Source organism: Hemiscyllium ocellatum, chromosome 19 (assembly GCF_020745735.1).
Source record: "Hemiscyllium ocellatum isolate sHemOce1 chromosome 19, sHemOce1.pat.X.cur, whole genome shotgun sequence".
Lineage (NCBI taxonomy): Eukaryota > Metazoa > Chordata > Chondrichthyes > Orectolobiformes > Hemiscylliidae > Hemiscyllium > Hemiscyllium ocellatum.
In genome coordinates this window covers 48,006,901-48,030,130 of record NC_083419.1, presented here as the reverse complement: position 1 = coordinate 48,030,130, position 23,230 = coordinate 48,006,901, and the positions used below count along the sequence as shown (strand labels likewise).

Here is a 23,230-nt window from a genome sequence, read left to right as displayed (position 1 = left end):
CCCAGGACCTTTAATTTTCTAATCTTTTACCTCATATTTCTTTGCTTCTTCACAGGTGGCACAGAGTGTTTCACAAATTATAAATACTCTGACTTATTGGTTAAAAGCAACAGCTTAGTGCAATTGTTGGGCGTAAATAACTGGTTTTGATCAAGCTTTAGGTATTTAACTGGAGAGAAAAACAGACCATCTGCCTTTTCATCTGTCCAAAGGCTTTTGCCTGTATTGTTCCCAGCCACAAGCTGTTTAGCTACCCAAGAGCTAATCAGATAGTTGCTGGTCACAATTTCACAAACCAATCAGCAACCTGTAATCAGTTGGACCTCACTTTGTACACATAGCCCTGCAACTATTTAGTGCCTTTCATAACTTCCGGATATCTCAAAGCACTTTACAGCCAGTGACATATTTATGAAGTGTTGTCAATGGTGTAATGTAGGAAACATGGTACTTAATTTACACAGTGTGAGAGTAAGCTCTTATAAACACTTGTTAAAAGATCCCACAGCTCTAACCTGAGCTCCACCTGAGAGGCAGGCAGCTTCATATCTCAGCTCAAAGACAGCACCTCCACAAGTGTAACATTCTCTCAGTATTGCAACGGAATTTTAGCTTTGAGTTTTGAACGCAGCTCTCCGAATTGGAACTTGAATCCACAACCTTCTCGTCAAGAAGGCTATTGACTGAGTCACATCTACAGTGAGAGAAGGCTTGTGTGGAGCATAACCACAAACAGATCAGTTCTATCAAGTGACCTGTTTCTGTGCTGTAAATTCTATGCAATTCCTTTCAATTGTAAGGTGTTGCATTGAAACAGCAGTTCCATCAGGAGGCAGAGATTTTAAAAAATGTTTGAAACTGTACCTGCAAAATGGTTCTTCCAATGTGTAAGGCAAAGAAGCACAATCTCCTTTCTCAGATGCCCATTCGAGTCCATTGGAACAGCAGGCATTGATTGAACTCTGCACTGTCACTGCAAGAAAGGAAGAAAATATGATGATTAGACCTGTACAAAATGTTTGTCTCTCTTGGAAAGTGCAGCAGTTGTAACTTTCTTTCTGGCCAAGTATATCTGAACAAACTTGTTTTCCAGCCTGTAGTATTTTACATTTCAATAGTGCTCCAGTCATGCCAAGGAAAACACAAAACGTAAAAAGTGATGTTTTTCAAAATGTTGTCTTTAGGATGACACACATCCCAAGGCACCAACAGTAAGAAGCAACATAAATGATCTGTATATTGTGATTAATTATTCATAGTAACACATGTACTTACACCAATGATTGACAAAACTGCAAAAGGAGATGGAAAAAATGGAAACATGACAACTAATAAAAATATACTGTTTTTAAAGTTAAAATAACTAAAGTCAAATATATCCTTCCAAGTTACAATGTGGCACTAATCTTACTGGTATTTCTGTTTGGGAATCAAGGCATTGACTTGAAGTACTAGTCAACAACTATGTTTATCAAATGTGATATGATGAGATTCCTATTCCTCCAGGCGAACAGGTGTGGTACATTGGTCACATATTTTATAGTTATTAATATGGAAAACTTTCAGAACAGAAACATGCTTTGATCAGGTGAGTTATGCCTTAGGCTTCAGTTTGAAAATCATAAATAGCAATCAATTGAGTATCTATAGTATTATGATCTCTACAGAAACCATTAACTTTTAGAAAAGAGAGAGAGAGAGTAAGATGAATCTCCCAGCAAACTATGGAAGGAATTACAGGACAGGATTTCATAGTTGAAGACTACTAACGTAACAAACACACTAAAGTCAATTTAGACTTAACAGTTAACTAATACATGAAAAAACAGAAAATATGCTTCCCCATTACTTAACTAAAACAACTATTGTACTTTAAGCCACTTTCCAAGCGGATACGTGGCCTTGAAGACTCAGTTTTAACCTTGAACCAGCTTTTTAGCAAGCTACTTTTTCCCTGTCACACCAGGACAAATATTCCAATGTCCTCTGAATGTCATTCCGCTAAGTCTTTTGAGCATCCTTGAACACCTTTCAGCAGCAAAACCCACCATGGCAACTTCTCATTCCTTAAATTTCAACATGTCTGATATTAAGTCCCATCTCTTCATACAGAGTATCTTAATAAAAGCAAAGTACTGTGGATGCTAGATTTATTGAACTTCTTATGCCATTGCTTTACATCTAGACTAGCTGAATCTGACGACGTGGTCTGCTTATTACAGAAAGAGCCTTCCTCTCCGTCAGCCTGTCCACACATTCTCTAGATCCCTCAAGCACAGTGTGAGGAGAAGTCCCTGGATTGCAGCATCTATAGCAGCATCTTGCAGCTGGGCTTTAAGTGGTATCAGAGGTGCAAGGCAGGTCAGACATTCCACCTCTCAAGCCACATAATTTCCTCAGAATTGTAGAGTATGAGCATGTTATCAATGAAGGGAAAAGCAGAAGACTGAAGGAGAAAAAATCATCCCAGCGCATAACATACTGGACACCAAGAAATTTACTTGCCACTTCAAATTTACTTGAGACCCGGGTTCAATTCCCGCCTCAGGCGACTGACTGTGTGGAGTTTGCACGTTCTCCCCATATCTGCGTGGGTTTCCTTCGGGTGCTCCGGTTTCCTCCCACGGTCCAAAAGATGTGCGGGTCAGGTGAATTGGCCATGCTAAATTGCCCGTAGTGTTAGGTAAGGGGTCAAGGTAGCGGTATGGGTGGGTTGCGCTTCGGCGGGTCGGTGTGGACTTGTTGGGCCGAAGGGCCTGTTTCCACGCTGTAAGTAATCTAATCTACATCCACCTTATTTGACTGCAAATAGGAAAATCAAGCTATATTAAACAATCTAACAACTAATTTAATGCAAACTGAATATGATATATTCTTAACCCTTTTGTCATCTTTCATCTTTGTCTTGAAAATATTAGAAGGCAGAATCCAAATCAGCAAGCTGAATGTGACAATTAGGATTTAACTTCCAGTTTGTATGTGCTCTTCATAGTACCAACTGAGTTTCTTTTACTATTAGCTTATTTCACTTTCTTTCAATTCAAAAAGGTCTCCCTTTGTGTTTTGCTTACAATGCACAAGTTTCCATTTTCTCACTTAAATGGACTTGCATTGGCCACATTGTGTTTTTAAAAACTTGATTGGATTTTGCATTGTCTGGATCCAAAATAGAATTTATGATTCATCCAAAAGTTTCACAATTTGGTCTGCTTGACGTTGTTAAGAACAACATTGCTGATTGCTGGCAAATCATTCGGCTTCTGGCAACTATGAATTGGAATCCAAGGAATAATTCCCTGTCATATTACTGTTACCTTTGAGTGCTGTTGCTATCTGCTGTCACGTCTTGCTCATGCCTCATCCACATATTTAATTAAGATGGCTTTACAACACCTCTCACTGACATTAACGTTCTGTTTCTCGGCTAATGCTCTCATACCTACTTATCATCAGCAGTTTAAGCTTTGATTCTTGGACACATCTTTAGTTGAAATAGTAATTTTCGCTGCAAGGTTATGGAGTTCAATTGATTCTTTTTAGTCAATCAATATTTTCTACATGAAGTTAACATCTACCGCATTAGTGTATTTTTGGAATCACAGGAGATAGCAATTCTCCTCATCATCTCAGAAAACATTTTCACCATCTATGGTCAAATTAGGCACAGCATCACATTTCCAGGACTGTTAGATAAACTACATTTTAAGTTACGTTTTGCAAAGCAACAGGAAATAATTTCCACATCAGTACATTTTTCTTTAGCAAATTGTCTGGAAAGAAAGTCCTGTCAATTGCCAATATCTCTAAGAATAACAATTTGTTTTCTTGCCACAGCTGATAAGAATGAAGACCCTCCAACTTTAAATAGAAGACATCCATAATTTCCTGCGCTTGAGTAATAGATTCCGAAGACCTCTTGGATTTGTCATTATTTTTACACACTGCTATTGTTTCTGAAGGATATACCCTTCAAAGTACCACAGTTTTTAAAGTATTGGTCTGGTCTCCACAACCAAAAACACATATCAAACATTCTTCCATTTTCTCTAGCAAATTTCACAAAGTCTGACTCAACTCCTTCACTGAATTTCTAAATTTGTGTTGATAGTCCTCGGGCAGTAACTGAATAGGCATAGAGATCAGTTATTTTCACAGTATCTTAGTCACCAGACTGTAAGTGGAAAGATACGTGTATTGTTCTAAATCCTTCCTCGTGAAAACTTCCTTATAGTCTTTGCAGTTTCATAGTAATTTTCTCAAATTATTACAAAGTACAACTTGATTCCTTACATTTGATTTGACAAGGAATAGTCAGTTCATGCCCGAGTTAAATTTAAGTAATCCTCAAGTTTTACTGTTAGCTCCTGTTCAGCAGAGTCAAAACCTTTCTTATCCAGGATTGGGTAATGCCGGTGTTGGACTGAGGTGTACAAAGTTAAAAATCACACAACACCAGGTTATAGTCCAACAGGTTGTGGGCGGCACGGTGGCACAGTGGTTAGCACTGCTGCCTCACAGCGCCTGTAGACCTGGGTTCAATTCCCGACTCAGGCGACTGACTGTGTGGAGTTCGCACGTTCTCCCCGTGTCTGCGTGGGTTTCCTCCGGGTGCTCCGGTTTCCTCCCACAGTCACAAAGATGTGCGGGTTAGGTGAATTGGCCAAGCTAAATTGCCCGTAGTGTTAGGTAAGGGGTAAATGTAGGGGTATGGGTGGGTTGCGCTTCGGCGGGTCGGTGTGGACTTGTTGGGCCGAAGGGCCTGTTTCCACACTGTAAGTCTAATCTAATCTAAAGGTTTAATTGCAAGCACTAGCTTTCAGAACGCTGCTCCTTCACCACCAAGTTTCTCCAGTTTTTGTTTTTGGTGTGCATGAAGGAGCAATGTTCCGAAAGCTAGTGCTTACAATTAAATCTGTTGGACTATAACCTGTTGTGTGATTTTTAATTTTCTTACCCAGACTTCTTTTTTGCTAAACTTCAAGGTATTCCTTTTCTTTTTCTTGTTGAAATTCAACAGCAAGATTTTGCATCTCTTTATTTTTATAGTTCAAGGTCTTTTCCTTCCTGACCACACCTGTAAGTTACCTGTCCTGTACATGTAGCTGAAAATGTGTTACTGAAAAAGTGCAGCAGGTCAGGCAGCATCCAAGGAACAGGAAATTCGACATTTCGGGCATAAGCCCTTCTTCAGGAATGAGGAAAGTGTGTCCAGCAGGCTAAGATACATGTACATAATCCTGAGATTCCACCTTGCCAGTCAAGGAGTCAACATCATTTTTTGTTGCTTGTTTTGTTCTTTAGTCTGGTCCAATGGATTCCATCTACTTGTTCAGTGGAGTCAAAGCAGATGTGTCAGCACTTTCCTAGTGAGGGCCTGCATGACTTGAGGTGGATAGTGACTGACCAGTAGGACATAATGACCTCCCATCATTACAGCCAGACATTCTTTATGAAATTGAGTTGGGCTAATCACTCTTAACTACACATTCCCATATAGTGCTAATGTTCCACTGTGAAACTGCAGTGCCCTCGCATCATTGTGCCACGCTAGCAAAAACATTTATGGAGAAATTGGACTCACCAAAGATGATATCCCCTGCATGACATCCCAGTTGAATCAAACTAAATGTAAAATGTTATGTTTAGCACTAGTGTATTTGCAGAAGGTGCAGGACATTGTCAAGCATCAGTCCACCTTTAGGCTCCACTTCCGATGTTATTGTGTTACTCCCTTAACCTTCAATTTTTCTGAGGTATCGACAAGGTGGCAGCGGTGGGCTTAACTTTAATATAACTGGAATAGTAATCCAGATCAATGCTTTAGGTAGAATTCAAATTCAACTAATAAACATGGAATTCAAGGCTAGACTCGGTAATTATGACTTTAAGACAATTGTTGTAAAAACACATCTAGTTCATTAATGACTTCAGGCCCACAGTGATTTGGCTGACCTTTAAAGCAGTCTAGTTAAGTCTTTCAGTACATGGACAACTCAGAATGGGGAACAAATGCTGGGTCTTGCTGATGACACCCATGCTCATAAAAGAGTAAAGAAAATAAGAAATCAAAAGAGTGCCTCTTGAACCTGTTCTGCCAGCCAGCAAGATTCTGGCTGAAACAATCTTGGCCTTAGTTCCATTTTCCATCCCATTCCATAACTTTTGATTCTTATAGCTCAGGAATTAGTTATGCCATATCAGGCCTGCCACCCTGCCCTTGAGCATTGATTCCACTGGCGTTTGGATGGTCAGGATCGAGGGAGGCCATGTAATGTACATTGCTGGGAGGGTGTGGTACAAGAAAATAACCCATGCCACTTGAGGTGAATCTTTGGTGCCCAAATTTTCTGTGAGCTTAGGGAATACAGTGTCAGTCAACCATATTGAAGAAATGTGAGTTGGAAAACTGTTATCAAGACTCAAGATTTCATAGGACCCCAATGCAAGAGAAGAGCTGTGCTTACAGATTTGCTCCATTCATCTCAGTGCCATCTCTGATGCCATATTTTGTGTGTACAGTACAGAATTGTGCTCAACACAAAGCTTTTATTGAACTAAACTTAAGATGTCTGCCAAGTGTATGTGTGCCTCATGATGGTGCAGAGCTGTGAGCTTCCAGTAAAATAAACAAAGAAGCCAGCCACAGGAGAAACATCGATTAAGAGAAAATGGCTGCAGCTTTTCTCTGACCAATTTCTGTTCAAATGACAAGGAGTATGAGGCAAAACTGGAATTTCTTCAATGTACAGTGGCAGAATTATGAAATAGCAATAGAATTGCTGTGCAAATCAGAAGTTATTAATCACCTGACATTTACAACTGTTGGGAAGAGACTGTTTCAAAATATATTCCACTGTAAATCTCTCTAAAGAACAAAAAAGCAAGGCAAAAGTTTTAAAAGCTTAAAAGGCACACTTTCCAAGTGAATGTTAAATATGAATGGTACATGATCCATTAGGAACCAAACTGAAAAAGAATCCATTGATCAATATGCAGCATCATTAACTCAGATCACAGAAACCTGAGAATTTGTGCAATTAAAAGATTATCTAATTAAAGACAGGTTCGTATAAGGAATGAGTGATCCTGAAGTGAAACCAGTTAGAGAGGAGAATCTTATTCATGGGAGAGCAATGATAATGTGCAGAAGCACTGAGGTTGTAAATCAGCAGCTAGAGACTATTCATGACACAACAAATTAGGTCCTGTATTCTGCTGACAGAACATCCAGAAGCAAAGGACAGAACAATCACGGACAAAGGGCAGAACCTAAAAATGTGTAGGCATCATGCAAAGAAAAAGAGGACAAGTCCAGTGTGGAGAAAACAGTGTTCTCACTGAGTAAATCTGAACTATTTTGCAGCCAAATGTCTGGCTAAAAGAAAGCACAACAAGCATGTACAGATGAACACTAGGAAAATATCAGCTACATGTTCCAATGAATCACACTACACCATCAAGTTGGTTCAACCAAACAAGTTGGCTCAGTCAAGTTGACAGATGAGATATAATGCTGTGTCTTGAAATGAGGATGGCAGAATGGGAATATCAAGTCAACATAAAATGGCAGATGGATAATCATGCAATATCATGCATGTCGTAGAACTGAGTAAAGTGGACAACATGGAGATTGAAAAGTAAAATGGTAGCTATATAATTGCACCATACTCTTATCAAAAGGACAGATTAGTATAGAATGAAGATCTAGATTTCCAGATCTCAGGTGGGAAGCAAATACCACTCATTTTAGCCAGAACATATTAAAGGTTGGATTGGTTACCCTCAACTGTTCTGAAAGAGATTTGCAAAATTTGCACACTGAACCATAGACCATGTAACAGATCATACTGGAGTACAGCAATGTGTTTACAAGGTTGAGATGTCTTCTTGGAGAATATAATCTCAAAGTAGATGGAATCCAAGACTAATTCAGCATCTCTCCAGGAAAGTTCCAGCTGCCATCAAAGCCAGCCTGAAAGATGAAATACAAGGGAGTAATCAAAAATGACAAGTCCGACAGAATGAATTAGCAGCATGCTAGCAGTGAAACAACCTTCAAGTATGCATTGTCCTAAAGGATCCAAAAAAGACTCAGAAGAGAGCCCACTAACCAGGCCAACTGTAGACAAAATACTGCTACATCTCGCAAATGCAAAAATCTTCACCACGCTTACACAGCATAGTTACTAGCAAGGGAAGCTAGATGAAAGCTACAGCTTTCTAACCACAATCTGGATGCCCTGGAGGAGAAATGTTGCTTGTAGATATGCAGTGACAGTTAAATAAATGATGATGTAAAGGAGCAATACATTAATAAATGTGAGCTTCAATTTGCAATGAAGTTAGACTCATGCCACCTATGTGCCCTTAGAAGCTTTTCTTTCTCATTTTCCTCCAACCACATGGATTGCGAAGGGCTATTTGTGGCTGACAACATTTGGCCTGGTGCATTTCTGGGCTTTAAATATGGCACTGGAGGCAAAAGCAAATGCTTCTGCTATTGCTGAGCAAAAGATAACACAGGTGCAGCATCATAGAGGTGTGGCACAAACAAAATGGGGTAAGCAGTGTAAAATTGAATGGGATAGACTTCCATTAAACTGTCTGAAATTGATACCTAGCTGATTTCTGGTAAAATTCATGTGTTGAACATAGAAATACGTTGTAAACATGAAATAATCTCCTTGTGTGGCTCAGTGTCAATCTTAGCTTTATAATGCTATTGTGAAATGCTTTTGGACATTAATTATTAATTATTTTTGAAAAATACATGCTCCTCAACTTCTCACTCATATTTATTATAAAACAACGATATTTAAGCCTACTAAAATAACTTGTAAAGCATTTTCACAAATATGAAAGAAAAGCATTTTCAGTGAAGTCATTTACTGGCAGCATTGTGAAATGAGTTCCTATTCTATGTTACATAAATTGTGTAGATCTGAAAACACTTTGGATGAACATCTCATGTGTATTTCAACCAAAATTTGGAAATGATGACAATCTGGATTGCAAAATACTAAATCTGCCAAACTTGTACGAAACTGCCAGAACATTAAAACTACTTTGTCAAAACATTTTTCAGTGCCTTTAACATTTTAATACTGGCAAATAGAAGGCCCTGAAGAGTCATTCCTCAAGGTCATGTTAACAATGTTTTTGAGATAAATTGCCTTAAGCAGACAAGAAATCTAAATGGTGATTGATGAAAGTTTTCAGCTTCAGACATCTAACTAGAGAGACACGGGCCTGTGAGGAATATTATTTTAAATACAGTGAGTGGAAGTGACTGAACTAAATGCTGACAAAAGTAATGGAAAAGGAAGTGATCAATGGCTTCAAAAGAGATTGTATGGGCACTTGAGGAAATAAAATTCGCAGGGATACAAGGATAAACTGGGGAATTACCCTGCAGAGAGCTACAGAATGGATTACCCACTATCTACTCACCATGGGCCTGATGGACCAAGTGACCTCATTCGGGGCCATAATAACTCTGAGTCAATGAGATGATGAGTTCTGAAGGCCTTTTTCTTTCTTAACCTCTATTTGTCATTCTTAAGCAATGGCATGCAAAATGCCATTCAAATGAATTTGGACATTAATATAATAGAAGTCCTTGTGGCAACAGTACCAGCCCAGTTAGAGATCGGCCTGATGTTGGCAAATACACAGACTATGACCCTCTGTATTTGTGAAAATCCAGTCAGACTCACTATCCTTAAGTCTTTTTGTCTGATTGATCTTATCTTCACTTGGAAAAGGAGATACATGATGCCAAGTAAACATGTTTAATCAGATTTCCATTATCAGGAGATACTCTAAGATTGAATGTGTCATTTACCAATGCATCTTCCAGTGCCTAAGTGATAATGGAACCACTTCAGTTCAGTAAGCCATTTTGGCAGGATGATTTAAGTACAAAACTTGCAGAGTTGATTTCTTATGATCCTGTTTAGTAAAGTACAGTTCAACAATGATAATACCTAAATTCATATTCAGCCTTAACATAATAAAACATTGTGGACCTCCTCAGAGGGGTCTTTTAGAGTAATATTTGACACTAAGTCATCAAATTAGGAAATGCTAATCAAAAAGGTGATATTTTAGAAATATTTTAAAGAAGAATTGAGAGGTAGCAAGGTATTTTATGGAGGGTATTCCAAAGCTTAGAACCCAAGCAGCCCGAGGCACAGCCACTACAACGGGGCAATGAAAACATTGAACATTTGTGAGGCCAGAATTAGAGGACTGAAGAGATCTTAAATGTTATAAGGCTGAAGATATGGGGTGAATTTGTATTTGCAGAATTATATTTGCAGATACATTCTATTTTGCTCAAAAAGCACACAACCTTCGGGCAGTCAATGCAGGCAGACAATCCCTGTAATATTTTATAAATTCCTGCTTGGGAAATGGAACCAAGATTAGAATGCAGACAGACTAACCTCACACCTTTGATGCATTGTCTGAGCTGCGATGTCACTTTTTTTACAAGTCATCTCGAGAATGAGACTTAAAAGAAGTTCTGGGATTTACGTATTCATGAACCAAAACCTGTAACCCATTCTAAAAAATGAAAGACTTAACAGCAATCTAGGTTTGTTCAATATATCATTTCAGTTGCACGACACTGTAATCTTTTGCTATAAAATTCTCTGTCTTATGATCCTGTCCCACAGCTACCTGATGAAGGAGCAGCACGCTGAAAGCTAGTGCTTCCAAATAAACCTGTTGGACTATAACCTGGTGTTGTGTGATTTTTAATTTTGTCCTTTCGAGTCCAACCCCGGCTCCTCCACATCATGACTATTATATGTGATTGCCCCATACCCAGTCAGTGGAAGCTTGGCATTTCATTTCATTGTCAGCCATGTCCAGATTCCTTAGAAAACTTCTATCAAAAAGGTTTTATGACAATATGGCTCTATTGTGATTAGAGCATCTCTGAGTTAAACATCAAATGATGTAAACTTGCTGCCTTAGGGTTAACTTGTCTTGCTGAAAAACCCCTCTCCTCCCACTTCCTGCTATAACCATAAAACTGTGAAAAAGAATCATAAACACAGTAAGATATTGCACTGCAACAATAAATCGCTACATGGAATTTGTAACAAGAGTTTCCACAACAGTTCATATAATTATTATCAGACCATACTGTACAACACCCACACAAGGACTGCAACTGGAGAGGACAGTGAACCTGCATCCTGTGAAGGCTGCATTGCACAATCATTTAGATCTGGCTTTAATTACTAACATGTAGACTTAAAAGAATTCAGCAATGTATACACATTTATTTTAATTGATCAAACATAAAACAGACACCTATGTTCTGCATGTAGATGATTATTTTTGTAAAAAACATATAAACTTTTGTAATCATTACATATTCAATGTCAATATTTTGTAGTTTCAATGAGAAAAATTGCAAAAGATATATTTTCACCACTGAACCTCCTGTTTCTTTTCAACATTAGTAATAAAGCTCCATGTCAATTCCAGCAAGCCTCTGTGATAAGTCTGGTGAGAATCAAGATGAAAGGCCATCAATTAGTTCTGGGTCTGGAAATGCTAGGTTTTGGCATTCACTGGTCTCTGCCATGGGGTCTTGAGGTATATAGTCTCTGCCTATCTCCAACAAAGATCAACATAAATAGGATGAGGTCACGTGTGGAGTCTCTAGGCCAAGGGTTTTCTCACCCATAGCCAAAAATACCCTACATGGAGCAGTTATACCACTTGCCAATAAATGAAAGCAGGGCTAGCTGACGATCATGATATGGACCCTTGAAATATTGTTTAACTTCTAAAGGCTGATGGGGCTATACTATTTCCTTATAAAGGTCTATTTACTAACTCTTGAACTATTTTCTATAAACACTAAACCATAATATCCAGCCAAGACTGGCAGGTAGTCTCCCAGGATGAGACCTTGGTGACATGTTGTACCAGCTAGATATTGCTAAGAACGCAATCTTCCTCACCCACATACTCAAGATCAAGTAAGCAGCAAATGCATCTTGCTACTCAATATAAAGATGGCTACCTTTTACATCCAGCAGATAGGTACCACGAGTGGATGTGAATGCAATTGTATCTTCCGCTCTTTATAGAGATTTAAACCCCTTCTAAGAAAAGTGCCCAGTACAGTTTACAGCCCTTGCTGAAAAACTCCTCTCCTTCATCCTCCGCCCGATAACCTGCTGGGCTTGGAATGTAAAATATTGGTCATTTTGTTTAACTTTGTTTTGTTTATTTTTAATTGGCCCGAATATATCTGTTTTTAGCTAAGTTGCCAATTTCATTAAGTTTCTGGAGTGTTTCTGTCCCTGAGGCTTTGGAAGTTTTCCCCAGGCCATTGTTCCAGGCTCTCCTCATTAGCTACCGATATTGTCCCTATTGTGGCTCCCGGCTTCCAATGCTAGGTCAATTCTACCACTCACCAGAACAATTCCCTACTGTCCAGATATCCTTGCAAAAGGCTGTTATGCACCCACATAAGCACTAATAGTCTGGAGCTGTTGTGCATGGTTCATGGCAGTTGACCTGGACTTGGCATATAAGGAGAAGTTGGGCCCTCACTTTGCAGACAGGCACCTGGGGGTACAGATGAGGGACATCCTCCTACCCCAGGACAGTCAAAGAAGGCCATGCCATCGGATGATGCCAGCCTAGTCCAAGGTTGCCACCCAAGTCATTGCAATCTCATTGGTCTGGAGAACTGCCCAACAGTGAAGAAAGAAGGACAATGTTCTTCTACAATTGGTCAGGGTAAGTGCTACCATCTTCTCTGTGTTACCCCACATTTACTCTCTGCTTCTGCACACACCTCCCAGCAATGTTTACGCTCTGCCCCTTTCAATATTACATATGACATCCTACTTCAACAACTCTCACCTAAGCCCAAAGCCCACACCTCTAAAACTGCATACTGTCTGTGCTGCATACTCACACAGTTGGGAGACTTTATAACCGTTCCCCCACTAATGGCAGCCTAATAGCTGTATCACCTCTCATTCCAGCAATAAACAGTCCATAAGGTAGCAAGAGCCAAGATAGGTTGTGGACTGCCCGACATTTGGTTCCTGACCCCCTCTGAGGAGTGGGTCCTGATCCTTACTGCCCCATTTTGGTCAGAAGACTGTGGCCAACCCTTTGACTGGTATTGGAGGTTGTCCTTGACTTACTGTCCTGGGGTCCCCTGACTAAAAGCTGTCTTTCTTGATTTGATTAAGGGCTGCTGATAACAATGATGAGCTTCCTTCCTTTTTGTCTGCACTATAAGACAAAGCATGACAAGGTAGCTCTGGCTGGAGAGGGGAAAAGCACAAAAAAGGCAAGGCAAGGAACAGATGATGTGAGAATCTAAATTGGCTCAAGGTGAGTGAGCATAAAGGCAGGAGGTGCAGCCTGGTTGAATCAGGAGCTGGGTGCCTGTCCCTACATATGAAGTTTCCTTGTAGCAGCATTTTAATATCTGGTTACCAGTAATGCATCTTTAAAGCATAGAAGCATCTGTCAGTGGATTAGAGAGGTGCCTTGAGAGGGTCCTGAGAGACAAACAAGTGCCAGTTGTCAGCATTCACAGTGGTGGCAGGGGTGTGCAGTCAGTGCCCCCCAAGTATGCCCTGAGGTGTTGCTCCAAATATCCAAGGTGACGGACAAGAGGAACAATTTGTGGGCTAGAGTCACCAAGTACATGCTCAAACTTCATATTCGGTATTCTCGGCATCTAGTTTCCTCATGATGGATGCTAGTATAGGTAAATGCATATTAATAAGATGTATAGATAATGAAGCTGATAACAAGTAATAGTCCTCCTTATTGGCATCCTGCCACTGCCTGGTGCGAATCAAACATTAACATTCAGGACTTAGTTGGAAAATACGTCACATCACAATGTTGAGAAAGGCCTCATTGAACGTCTTACATGATTTTCCCACCTTAAGTCATATCATTCAGGGCCTTTTAAAATTCCAATGCATTGAATTGCATTTTTAATTTAATTTGATGCAGGTTTATTTAGCATTTTAAATTTTTGCACAGACAATACTGCTTCTATTTCAAGCATCTTCAGTACAGGCTTTCTTCTTTTATTAGGCCTGTGGAATGATCAGAGCATAATCTGGCTGCATCTGAGATTAGTTGCACACTCTTATTATTCCCTCAATGCATGAAGTTCTACACCTCATCAAAACTGCATGTGGATATCAAAGAAGATGCAATGTTGGAACACAGGTAGACTATTTAATCCGTCACACCTATGATTTTGTTCATGCCCATGTAGCTTCATGCCTAATCTATACCTTAACTCCTTCCTGAATGGCACTCTGGGTATACCTAATCCAAATGGCTCAATAAGGCAGATTGCCACTACCTACTCAAAGGCAACTCAGAACAGGCAATAATTGCTGGCTAGCAATGCCCATATCCTGTGAGTGAGTAAACGTAAACCCCATTATTCAGTAATAAAATCTCCAGCAGCAGGTGGTGATGTTGAGGGAGGGTAGCTCCAGCAATTGAGCAGACCCTCCCTGGGGGAAAAAAAGAGTAATTTTGGGGAAGGAGCGCTCATGGGAAGAAGGAGCAGACAGACAAAGATTCCTCAACCCAGTGTAAACCACACACTTCATTCCATATAAATGCTTACTTATTTAATTTACTTTCCCTTCATATTTGTAATAACTGGATGCTAGTGGAATGAAGAATGCTTGCTTCATAATATTTGGGCTGTTGGTGTGTGTTCACATCTCATGTTACAGTTCCATCTTCACATGATAACCAAATCTAATAAAAGTCTATTGATTGATTATTCTTGAAATGTCAAATTAATCAACATTCTTATCATTTTGGAGGAGCTAGCTCTCAATTTCGTGCCTAATATGAAAAGGTTGTGTCCTTATTTTACTTCAATTGGTTAACTTCTAAGATGTAAAGCTATGTCCTCTTTTATTAAAATCTGCCAAAGGGAATAATTTTTCCATATCTTGCTTGCGAATCACCATATCATTCGAAGCACCTCAATTAATTTGTGTTTCAACTTTCTACACTGAAGAAAATAAACTCATTTTACAAAATAAATAAACGAATTTGTCCTCAAACATCCAGTTTAATTCTGAATCCACGTCGTACCCTCTTCCAAAACTAATGTGCTCTTCTGATCCCCACAGATAACTACAGTTTTCATGTATCTGATCATGGCATTATACAACTGGAACATAACTTGTTCAGTTTTGTACTCTTGTACATGAAATCGTCAGTGGGGCATTTGCTTTTGCAAAGTGAATTGAAACTTGGAATTTCATGGTATACTGACAGCATTTCCATGTGACAGTTTGATGTTTTGCAGGCTTGCTGCAGCTATAGAGACGAATAACCTTCTAGACAATACAGCTACAGGGACAAAGATATCTAGGCGATACATCAACAGGAAGAAAGCAACTCTTTTAAGTAAAAGAGTTGAAGCAAAGAGTTGGCTCGGCATTACATCTCAGGGGTGTAAACAGTTTCAAGGCAATACAGTGATAGGGAGCAAGTAGTTTGACATGCAATGCAACTATAAGACCCTACAAATTACTTGGCAATACAGCTACAGGAAGCAAATAGCTTTACAAAAAATCAAATAAAGTAGTCAAACAGTTTTACAATAACTGGAGCAAACAGCTTTACAGGTGATACAACAACAAGAGAAAACTAGGCCGTATAGCAACAGGGAGCGAAGAAGCTTCCAAACTAAATACTTGCAAGGGGCAAATTGCTCTATATACACTACAGACATAAGGGCAGAAAGTTGTAAGCAATATAGTTTTAGGAGCAAAAAAACAAAGAACTGCGGATGCTAGCAATCAGAAACAAAATCAGAAATTGCTGCAAAAACTCAGCAGGTTTTGTAGCATCAGTGGAGAGAAAGCAGTTTTTCCAGCAATTTCTAAGTTAATTACAGGACCAAACTGTTTCTGGACAGTCTCGCTACAAGGTCAAACAGCTTTACAGGTAGTAAACTAAATGAGAATAAAATACTTGACAGGGATTATAATTATAGAAGGGCAAAAAGATTTCCAGGTGATACAGCTACAGGGAACAAATGGCTGTACAATTGATTCAATAATAGAGTTAACAAAACCCTCAGGCAATTCTCAGTGATACAGTTGCAGAGGGGAACAGCTTCACAGTTATACAGATATGAGGGTTGAATGACTTTGAAAAAAGTACAATTAAGGGGCAAATAGCTTATAGGTTATATAGCTTCAGGAGGCAAATTTTACACGTGATACAATTAGGGGGCAAGTAATGCTTTACTTTAGAAGGAAAAACCTGGATAAGCTCAATGCAACTCCAGGAGACAATAGCTGTATAAGCAATAATAGTTCAGTATATAAATAGCTTTATAGACAACCACAACAGCAACTGCAGCCTTGATATTAAAATTCTTAAATTAATTGCATCTTATTATGTGAGGCTCTGCAAATTGGCAGATCTACTGGAAAGCTTGACAAAGCCATCAACTTGTATCAAGCAATAATATCAACAGAAGTTATAGATTTTTAACTTCCTACAATGTTGTTTTTTTATATTTTCATTGAGGCAATCAGTGCTTGCAAAATGAATAAATTATCTTTCAGACAAATATGCCATTTTTAAAAATTACATCCCAATGTCAGGCTCACGGTGAGATACAGTGTCAAATTAATGAAGTTTTCAAAAATTATACAAAGCAGCAACCAAAGAAACAATTTGTAATGTGTTTCAATCACAAGTTAAACAAATGATGTATAAAAGTGCAGTGAGTTTGCTTACACAAGGTCTCCAATGAGTCTTCAAGTTCTGACTAAAAGGTGGAAAAAATGTCACAAATCATCATATAAAATTTAAATCAATTGAATTCATTGCCAATTAAGAAAAGTAAGTAAATGTAATTTCAAATTGAATTCTTTAAAAATATCAAAATACTTCTTAATATATTTCTCCAATAACAATTTGATTATCTGTATCCTTTTCAAATTGGTAACAAAGGAGCTCTGTTTTCTAACTGCTTGCAACAAGCAAGCATGGTTCCAGGGAGCAGATTCATGAATGTACTTGTTGCAATATAATCTCTTACCTTGTAGGCTGAACAACAAGAGACTGAACAACATCATCAAGATTCGTGCTGTGAAATCCATCAGGCAAGAACACTAGGAAGGAAAAAAACCTTTCTGTTTTGGTATTCTGGTCTTTCTCTTAAAGTAAAATCTCTTCCCTGCTCAGTTTTCTCTGTTCTGTCTCTTTCTCCTGCAGTCCTGACTGCAAAATGCCTTTGACCACAACTCTTTTATAAAACAAACCACAGGGTTTACTTTGAAGGTCTGGGCCTTTCCAAAAGAGATTCCTTAGCAATTATCCTGACTAAGATTTCTGGCCAAACACCCTGAGGGAATCTTTGCCAGAGAGGTGGGGGTTGTAGGCCTTCACTGCAACATTGCTCCTGCTGCATTTAATTCACCAACAAGCTTGTCAACTTGTGTCTTTAACCCTGAGAGTAACAGATCGTCAAATTACAAAGTAATAAGAAAACCTACAATAAAGAAGCTCTCCTTTAATTTTGTTAAATTATAGAGGCACAGCTGCAAAGTTCTTTTAGCAATTAATATGAAATCGCATCTCGTGCCGGCACGACAGAACAAAACACAACCAACTTTCATTCAATTTTATTTCAGATTTCATTGATAATTCATAAAGGAAAATCCGCCAATCCCAGTGCACCACTGAACCACAAAAACTAGAAATGACCTCAATTCAATTACTGATGGAGCTCAGCCATGGCAGGAATAGACGTTATGGAATTGATTTTACCACCTCTGCCAAAGGATAAGAGATTTTTAAAAATCAGTACCTCAACTCACTACTAATCAGTGGCTCCAGCACACATCCAGTCAGGTCAAGATTAGGGTCAGCTCAGCTGTATGGTAAAGGTTATCTGTGTTACATGCTTCGTAAAGGTCAAAGATCACACAACACCGGGTTAAAGTCCAACAGGTCTATTTGAAAACACAAGCTATGAGATTTCAAAAGCCTTTGTTCTCAAATAAACCTGTTGGCTTATCGCCTGGTGTTGTGTGATTTTTGACCTTGTCCAACTCAGTCCAACACTGGCACCTTTGCATCATTTCTTAGCAAAGAAAGACTGGCCATTAATCGAGTGATATCATAGAAATATGCAACATAGAAGGAGGCCATTCAGCCCATTATGCCTGTTCTGGCTCCTTGAAAATGTTACCAATTAATCTTACTCATTTGCCCTTTTTTACATCGTTCAACACATGTTATCTTTGTAATTACTATCCTGTCTCCTTTTAAATATAATTTGCTTTTCCATTCTCCCAATGGAATCAAAATACTTCTCTTTATTCTCTACCAGATGTTGTGGCAATTATTTCAAATCTGTGCCTGTGATAATTTTCAAACATCCCAATCAATGTAGCTTAATATTATCCCACAACTGCATTGCCAACACTGAAAAGTCAATGAAGATAGCCATTAAAATATTGGAGAAAGTGAGGACTGCAAATGCTGGACATCAGTCAAAAAGTGTGGCGCTGGAAAAGCACAGCAGCTCAGGGAGTATCCGACGAGCAGGAGAGTCAGTGTTTTGGGCATAAGCCCTTCATCATGAGGGGGAGGGGGGAGGTTGGGAAAGGGGGCCAAGAGATAAATAGGAGGGTGGAGGTGGGGGAAGGCAGCTGGGAAGGTGATAGGTAGATGCAGGTCGGGGTGTTAGTGATAGGTTGGAAGGAAGGGCGGAGCAGATAGGTGGGAAGGAAAATGGACAGGTAGGATGATAGTGAAGAAGGTGTTTGGTATGCTTTCCTTATTGGTCAGAGTATTGAGTACAGGAGTTGGGAGGTCATGTTGCGGCTGTACAAGACATTGGTTAGGCCACTGTTGGAATATTGCATGCAATTCTGGTCTCCTTCTTATTGGAAAGATGTTGTGAAACTTGAAAGGGTTCAGAAAAGATTTACAAGAATGTTGCCAGGGTTGGAGGATCTGAACTACAGGGAGAGGCTGAACAGGCTGGGGCTACTTTCCCTGGAGCGTCAGAGATTGAGGGGTAACCTCATAGAGGTTTACAAAATTATGAGAGGCATGGATAGGATAAATAGACAAAGTCTTTTCAATGGGGTTGGGGAGTCAAGAACTAGAGGGCATAGGTTTAGGGTGAGAGCGGAAAGATACAAAAGAAATCTAAGTGGCAACTTTTTCACGCAGAGGATGGTACGTGTATGGAATGAGCTGCTAGAGGATGTGGTGGAGGCTGGTACAATTGCAACATTTAAGAGGCATTTGGACGGGTATATGAATAGGAAGGGTTTGGAGGGATATGCGCCGAGTGCTGGCGGGTGGGACTAGATTGGATTAGGATATCTGGTCGGCATGGACGGGTTGGATCGAAGGGTCTGTTTCCATGCTGTACATCTCTATGACTCTATGACAGTTCAAGAGGGCGGTACAAGTTGGAGGGTTGGGTCTGGGATGAGGTGGAGGGAGGAGAGATTAAGAAACTAGTGAAGTCGATGTTGATGCCATGTGATTGAAGGGTCCCAAGGGAGAAGATGAGGTGTTCTTCCTCCTGTCATCGGCTGGCTTGGATCTGCCGATGGAGGAGGCCTGAGACTTGCATGTCCTTGGCAGAGTGGACATGCGAGTCATGGGCCTCCTCCACTACCAAATCCAGGCCACCCGATGATTGGAGAAAGAACATCTCACCTCCTACCTGGGGACCCTTCAACCACATAGCATCAACATTGACATCACTAGTTTCTTAATCTCTCCTCCCTCCACCTCATCCCAGACCCAACCCTTCAACTCGGTACTGCCCACCATCATCCTACCTGTCCATTTTCCTTTCCACCTGTCCAACCCTGCCCTCCAACCTATCACGATCACACCCACCTAAAGCTATCCATCAAGGAATTATGCCCAAAACGCCAATTCTCCTGCTACTCGGATGCTACCTGACCTGCTGTGCTTTTCCAACACCACACTTTTCATCTCTGCACCTACCTAATGCCTTCCCAGCTACCTTCACCCCCTTACCCTCACCCTCATCCTCCTATTTATCTCTCAGCCACCTTCCCCCCCCCACATTCCTGATGAAGGGCTTATGCTTGAAATGTCGACTCTCTTGTTTCTCAGATGCTGCCTGACCCGCTGTGCTTTTCCAGCGCCACATTTTTCAGTTAAAACGTTGGACTTGATATTAACATTTCCTCAACAGACAGAAGTCATTAATCCTAAAAAATATGGAAAGCACACTCAAATCAATACATATGCACCAATTTTTCAGGTTGTTAGGTTTATATGTCTCTATCTTGGAGATGCATAACTTATACAAACATATATACCCCATTTAGCACCTCAAACCTATTCTACAATTCAATAACACCATGGCTCTGATTATGTCACATTCCTGCCTACAGCTGATAACCTTTCACGCCCTTCCTTATCAAGATTCTGTCAACCACAATCCTAAAACTATTCAAATGTTCTGCTTCCCCCACCTTGAGGTAGCCAATTCCAAAGCTCACCAGCCTCTGTGAAAAGAATTCACCTCATATCTATCCTAAATGGCCATGATGCAGACATACCGGTACTGGACTGGGTGAACAAAGTTGAAAATCACATAACACCAGGTTATAGTCCAACAGGTTTATTTGGAAGCATATCAGCTTTCAGGGTGCTGCTCTGATGAAAGAGTAGCGCTCTGAAAGCTAGTATGTCCAAATAAACCTGTTGGACTATAAATAACCTGGTGTTGTGTGATTTTTAACTTTATCTTAAATGGGCCATTCCTTATTTTTAAACAGTGACCTCCAGAAGTCGATTTTCCTTTTCACATCCAAGCTTCAAGATCCCCTGAGATCTTGCATGTTTCAATCAAGTCGCCTCTTATTCCTCTAAATTCCAATGGATAAAAGCTTAGCCTGACCATCCTTTCCTCATAATACAACCTCCCCTTGCCTGGTATTAATCTAGTAAACCTTCTTTGAACTGCTTCCAATGTATCTAATATCCCTCTTTATGTAAGGAGATGATTACAGTACACAGTCATCCAGATGTGCTCTCACCAATGCTCTATACAATTGAAGAATAAATTCTGTGTTTTATGTTCAATTCTCCTCACAATATATGATAAAACCCTATTAGCTTTCTGAATTACTTCCTGTAAAAACATATATTTCAGAGTTTTGCTTAATTTTCATTTTTCCTGCTAAAATGAACAATTTCAAATTTTCTCCCACTTTTGTTCATACACTTAACATATCTATACCCTTTCCTAACTTCCTTTTGTCTCCTTTATAACTTACTATCCTACCTATTTTTATCATCAGCAAATTTAGCAACCATAGTTTTAGTCCCTTTATCCATGGCAGACATTGATATCAGTTGTAAAAAAATGCAGGTCCGGCGCTGATCCCTGTGGAACAGCACACATTGCATCTAGCCAACCAGAAATGATCCATTTATGCCGCCTGTTATCTAGTCAATCTTCATCCATGCCAATACATTACACCCTACACCGTGAGCATTTATTTTCTTTGGTACAGTTTTAAATAACCCTTAAATTCGTAAAGTGCGGTGCTAGAGAAGCACAGCAGGTCAGGCAGCATCTGAGGAGCAGGAAAATCAACATTTCGGACATAAGTCCTTCATCACCCTTTGTGGGCGGCACGGTGGCACAGTGGTTAGCACTGATGCCTCACAGCGCCTGAGATCCGGGTTCATTTCTCGACTCAGGCGACTGACTGTGTGGAGTTTGCGCGTTTTCCCCGTGTCTGCGTGGGTTTCCTCCGGGTGCTCCAGTTTCCTCCCACAGTCCAAAGATGTGCGGGTCAGGTGAATTGGCCACGCTAAATTGCCCATAGTGTTAGGTAAGGGGAAAATATAGGAGTATGGGTGGGTTACGCTTCGGTGGGTCGGTGTGGACTTGTTGGGCCGAAGGGCCTGTTTCCACACTGTAAGTAATCTAATCTAATCTAATCTAATCAGGAATGTGGCGGGGAAAGGGGGCTGAGAGATAAATAGGAGGGTGGGTGGGGCTGAGGGGAAGGCAGCTGGGAAGGTGATATGTAGATGCAAATGGGCATGATGGTGATAGGTTGGAGGGGACGGAGCAGATTGGTGGGAAGAAAGATGGACAGGTGAGACAGGTCAAGACTCTTTGCTCTCGATGTGGTCTGCTCTACATTGAAGAGACAGGACACAAACTCATGGAACATTTCATGGAATATCTAATATCTGCGAGATACATGTACCAAACAACCCCCCACCCTGTGGCCAATCACTTCAACTCACCCCACCCCCCCACCCCCCCACTCGCACCCCCCCCCCCCCCCCCACAGCGCACCCACTCCACCAAAGACATGCAAGTCCGAGGCCTCCTACACCACCAAATCCAAGCCACCCTGCCAGAAGGATGAATGCCTCATCTTCTGCCTTGGACTCTTCAATCACATGGCATCAATATCAACTTCACTAGTTTCCTCACCTCCCCTGCCCCTACCTCATCCTGGATCCAACCCTCCAACTTGGCACCGTCATCTTGAACTCACCTACCCATCTATCTGCCTTCCCACTTATCCGCTCCACCCTTCCCTCTGACCTATCACCATGATCCCTAACTGCATCTACCTATCACCTCCCAGCTACCTTCCCTTCAGCCCCAACCCCACCCTCCTATCTATCTCTCAGCCCCCTTTCCCCTGCCACATTCCTGATTAAGGGCTTATGCCCGAAATGTCGATTTTCCTGCACCCTCAGATGCTGTGTGACCTGCTGTGTTTTTCCAGCACCACACTTTTCGACTCTGATCTCCAACATCTGCAGTCCTCACTTTCTCCATATCTCCTTGAATGCCTGCCACCAACATTCCCTTTTGTGGCCCTGGAGTTACCCCGGGGATCTGTGACTTTGCAGTTTGCAGTGTTGACATTGATAGTCATCTTGTCTATTGTGCTAATACAAAGATTAAGTAACAGAATCATCCCCCTACCTTTCCCTTACTTAATTCCTTCCTGAATGTCCTGTGCTCTTCAATATCCAGGAACAATCTATATCATCATTCAATCACGTCTCTCTAATGTCTCAGATCGTTATTATACATTTTTTTTTCTATTTTGTTCTGACTGCAACACACATTCAGATACAGAAACTTTAACTTTATCATTGTATCATTTTTAACCTTTAG

The 23,230-nt window shown here is 40.3% G+C and overlaps 1 protein-coding gene across 2 annotated transcripts in view; it reads right to left on the bottom strand.

The window, feature by feature from the left end:
- The window catches only part of fbln1 (fibulin 1), a 173,736-nt gene extending 156,239 nt beyond the window's left edge, over positions 1 to 17,497 (bottom strand). The window contains exons 1-2 of one of the 2 annotated variants that reach the window (XM_060839893.1): positions 17,105 to 17,497; positions 865 to 973 (exon numbers count right to left, since the gene is read on the bottom strand). In XM_060839893.1, the coding sequence (XP_060695876.1) occupies positions 865 to 973; positions 17,105 to 17,165 (170 nt within the window). In that variant the 5' untranslated portion in view covers positions 17,166 to 17,497. The remainder of the gene's footprint in view (positions 1 to 864; positions 974 to 17,104) is intronic. The other variant, XM_060839892.1, reaches the window with a different exon arrangement.
- Positions 17,498 to 23,230: the final 5,733 nt, after the last annotated feature.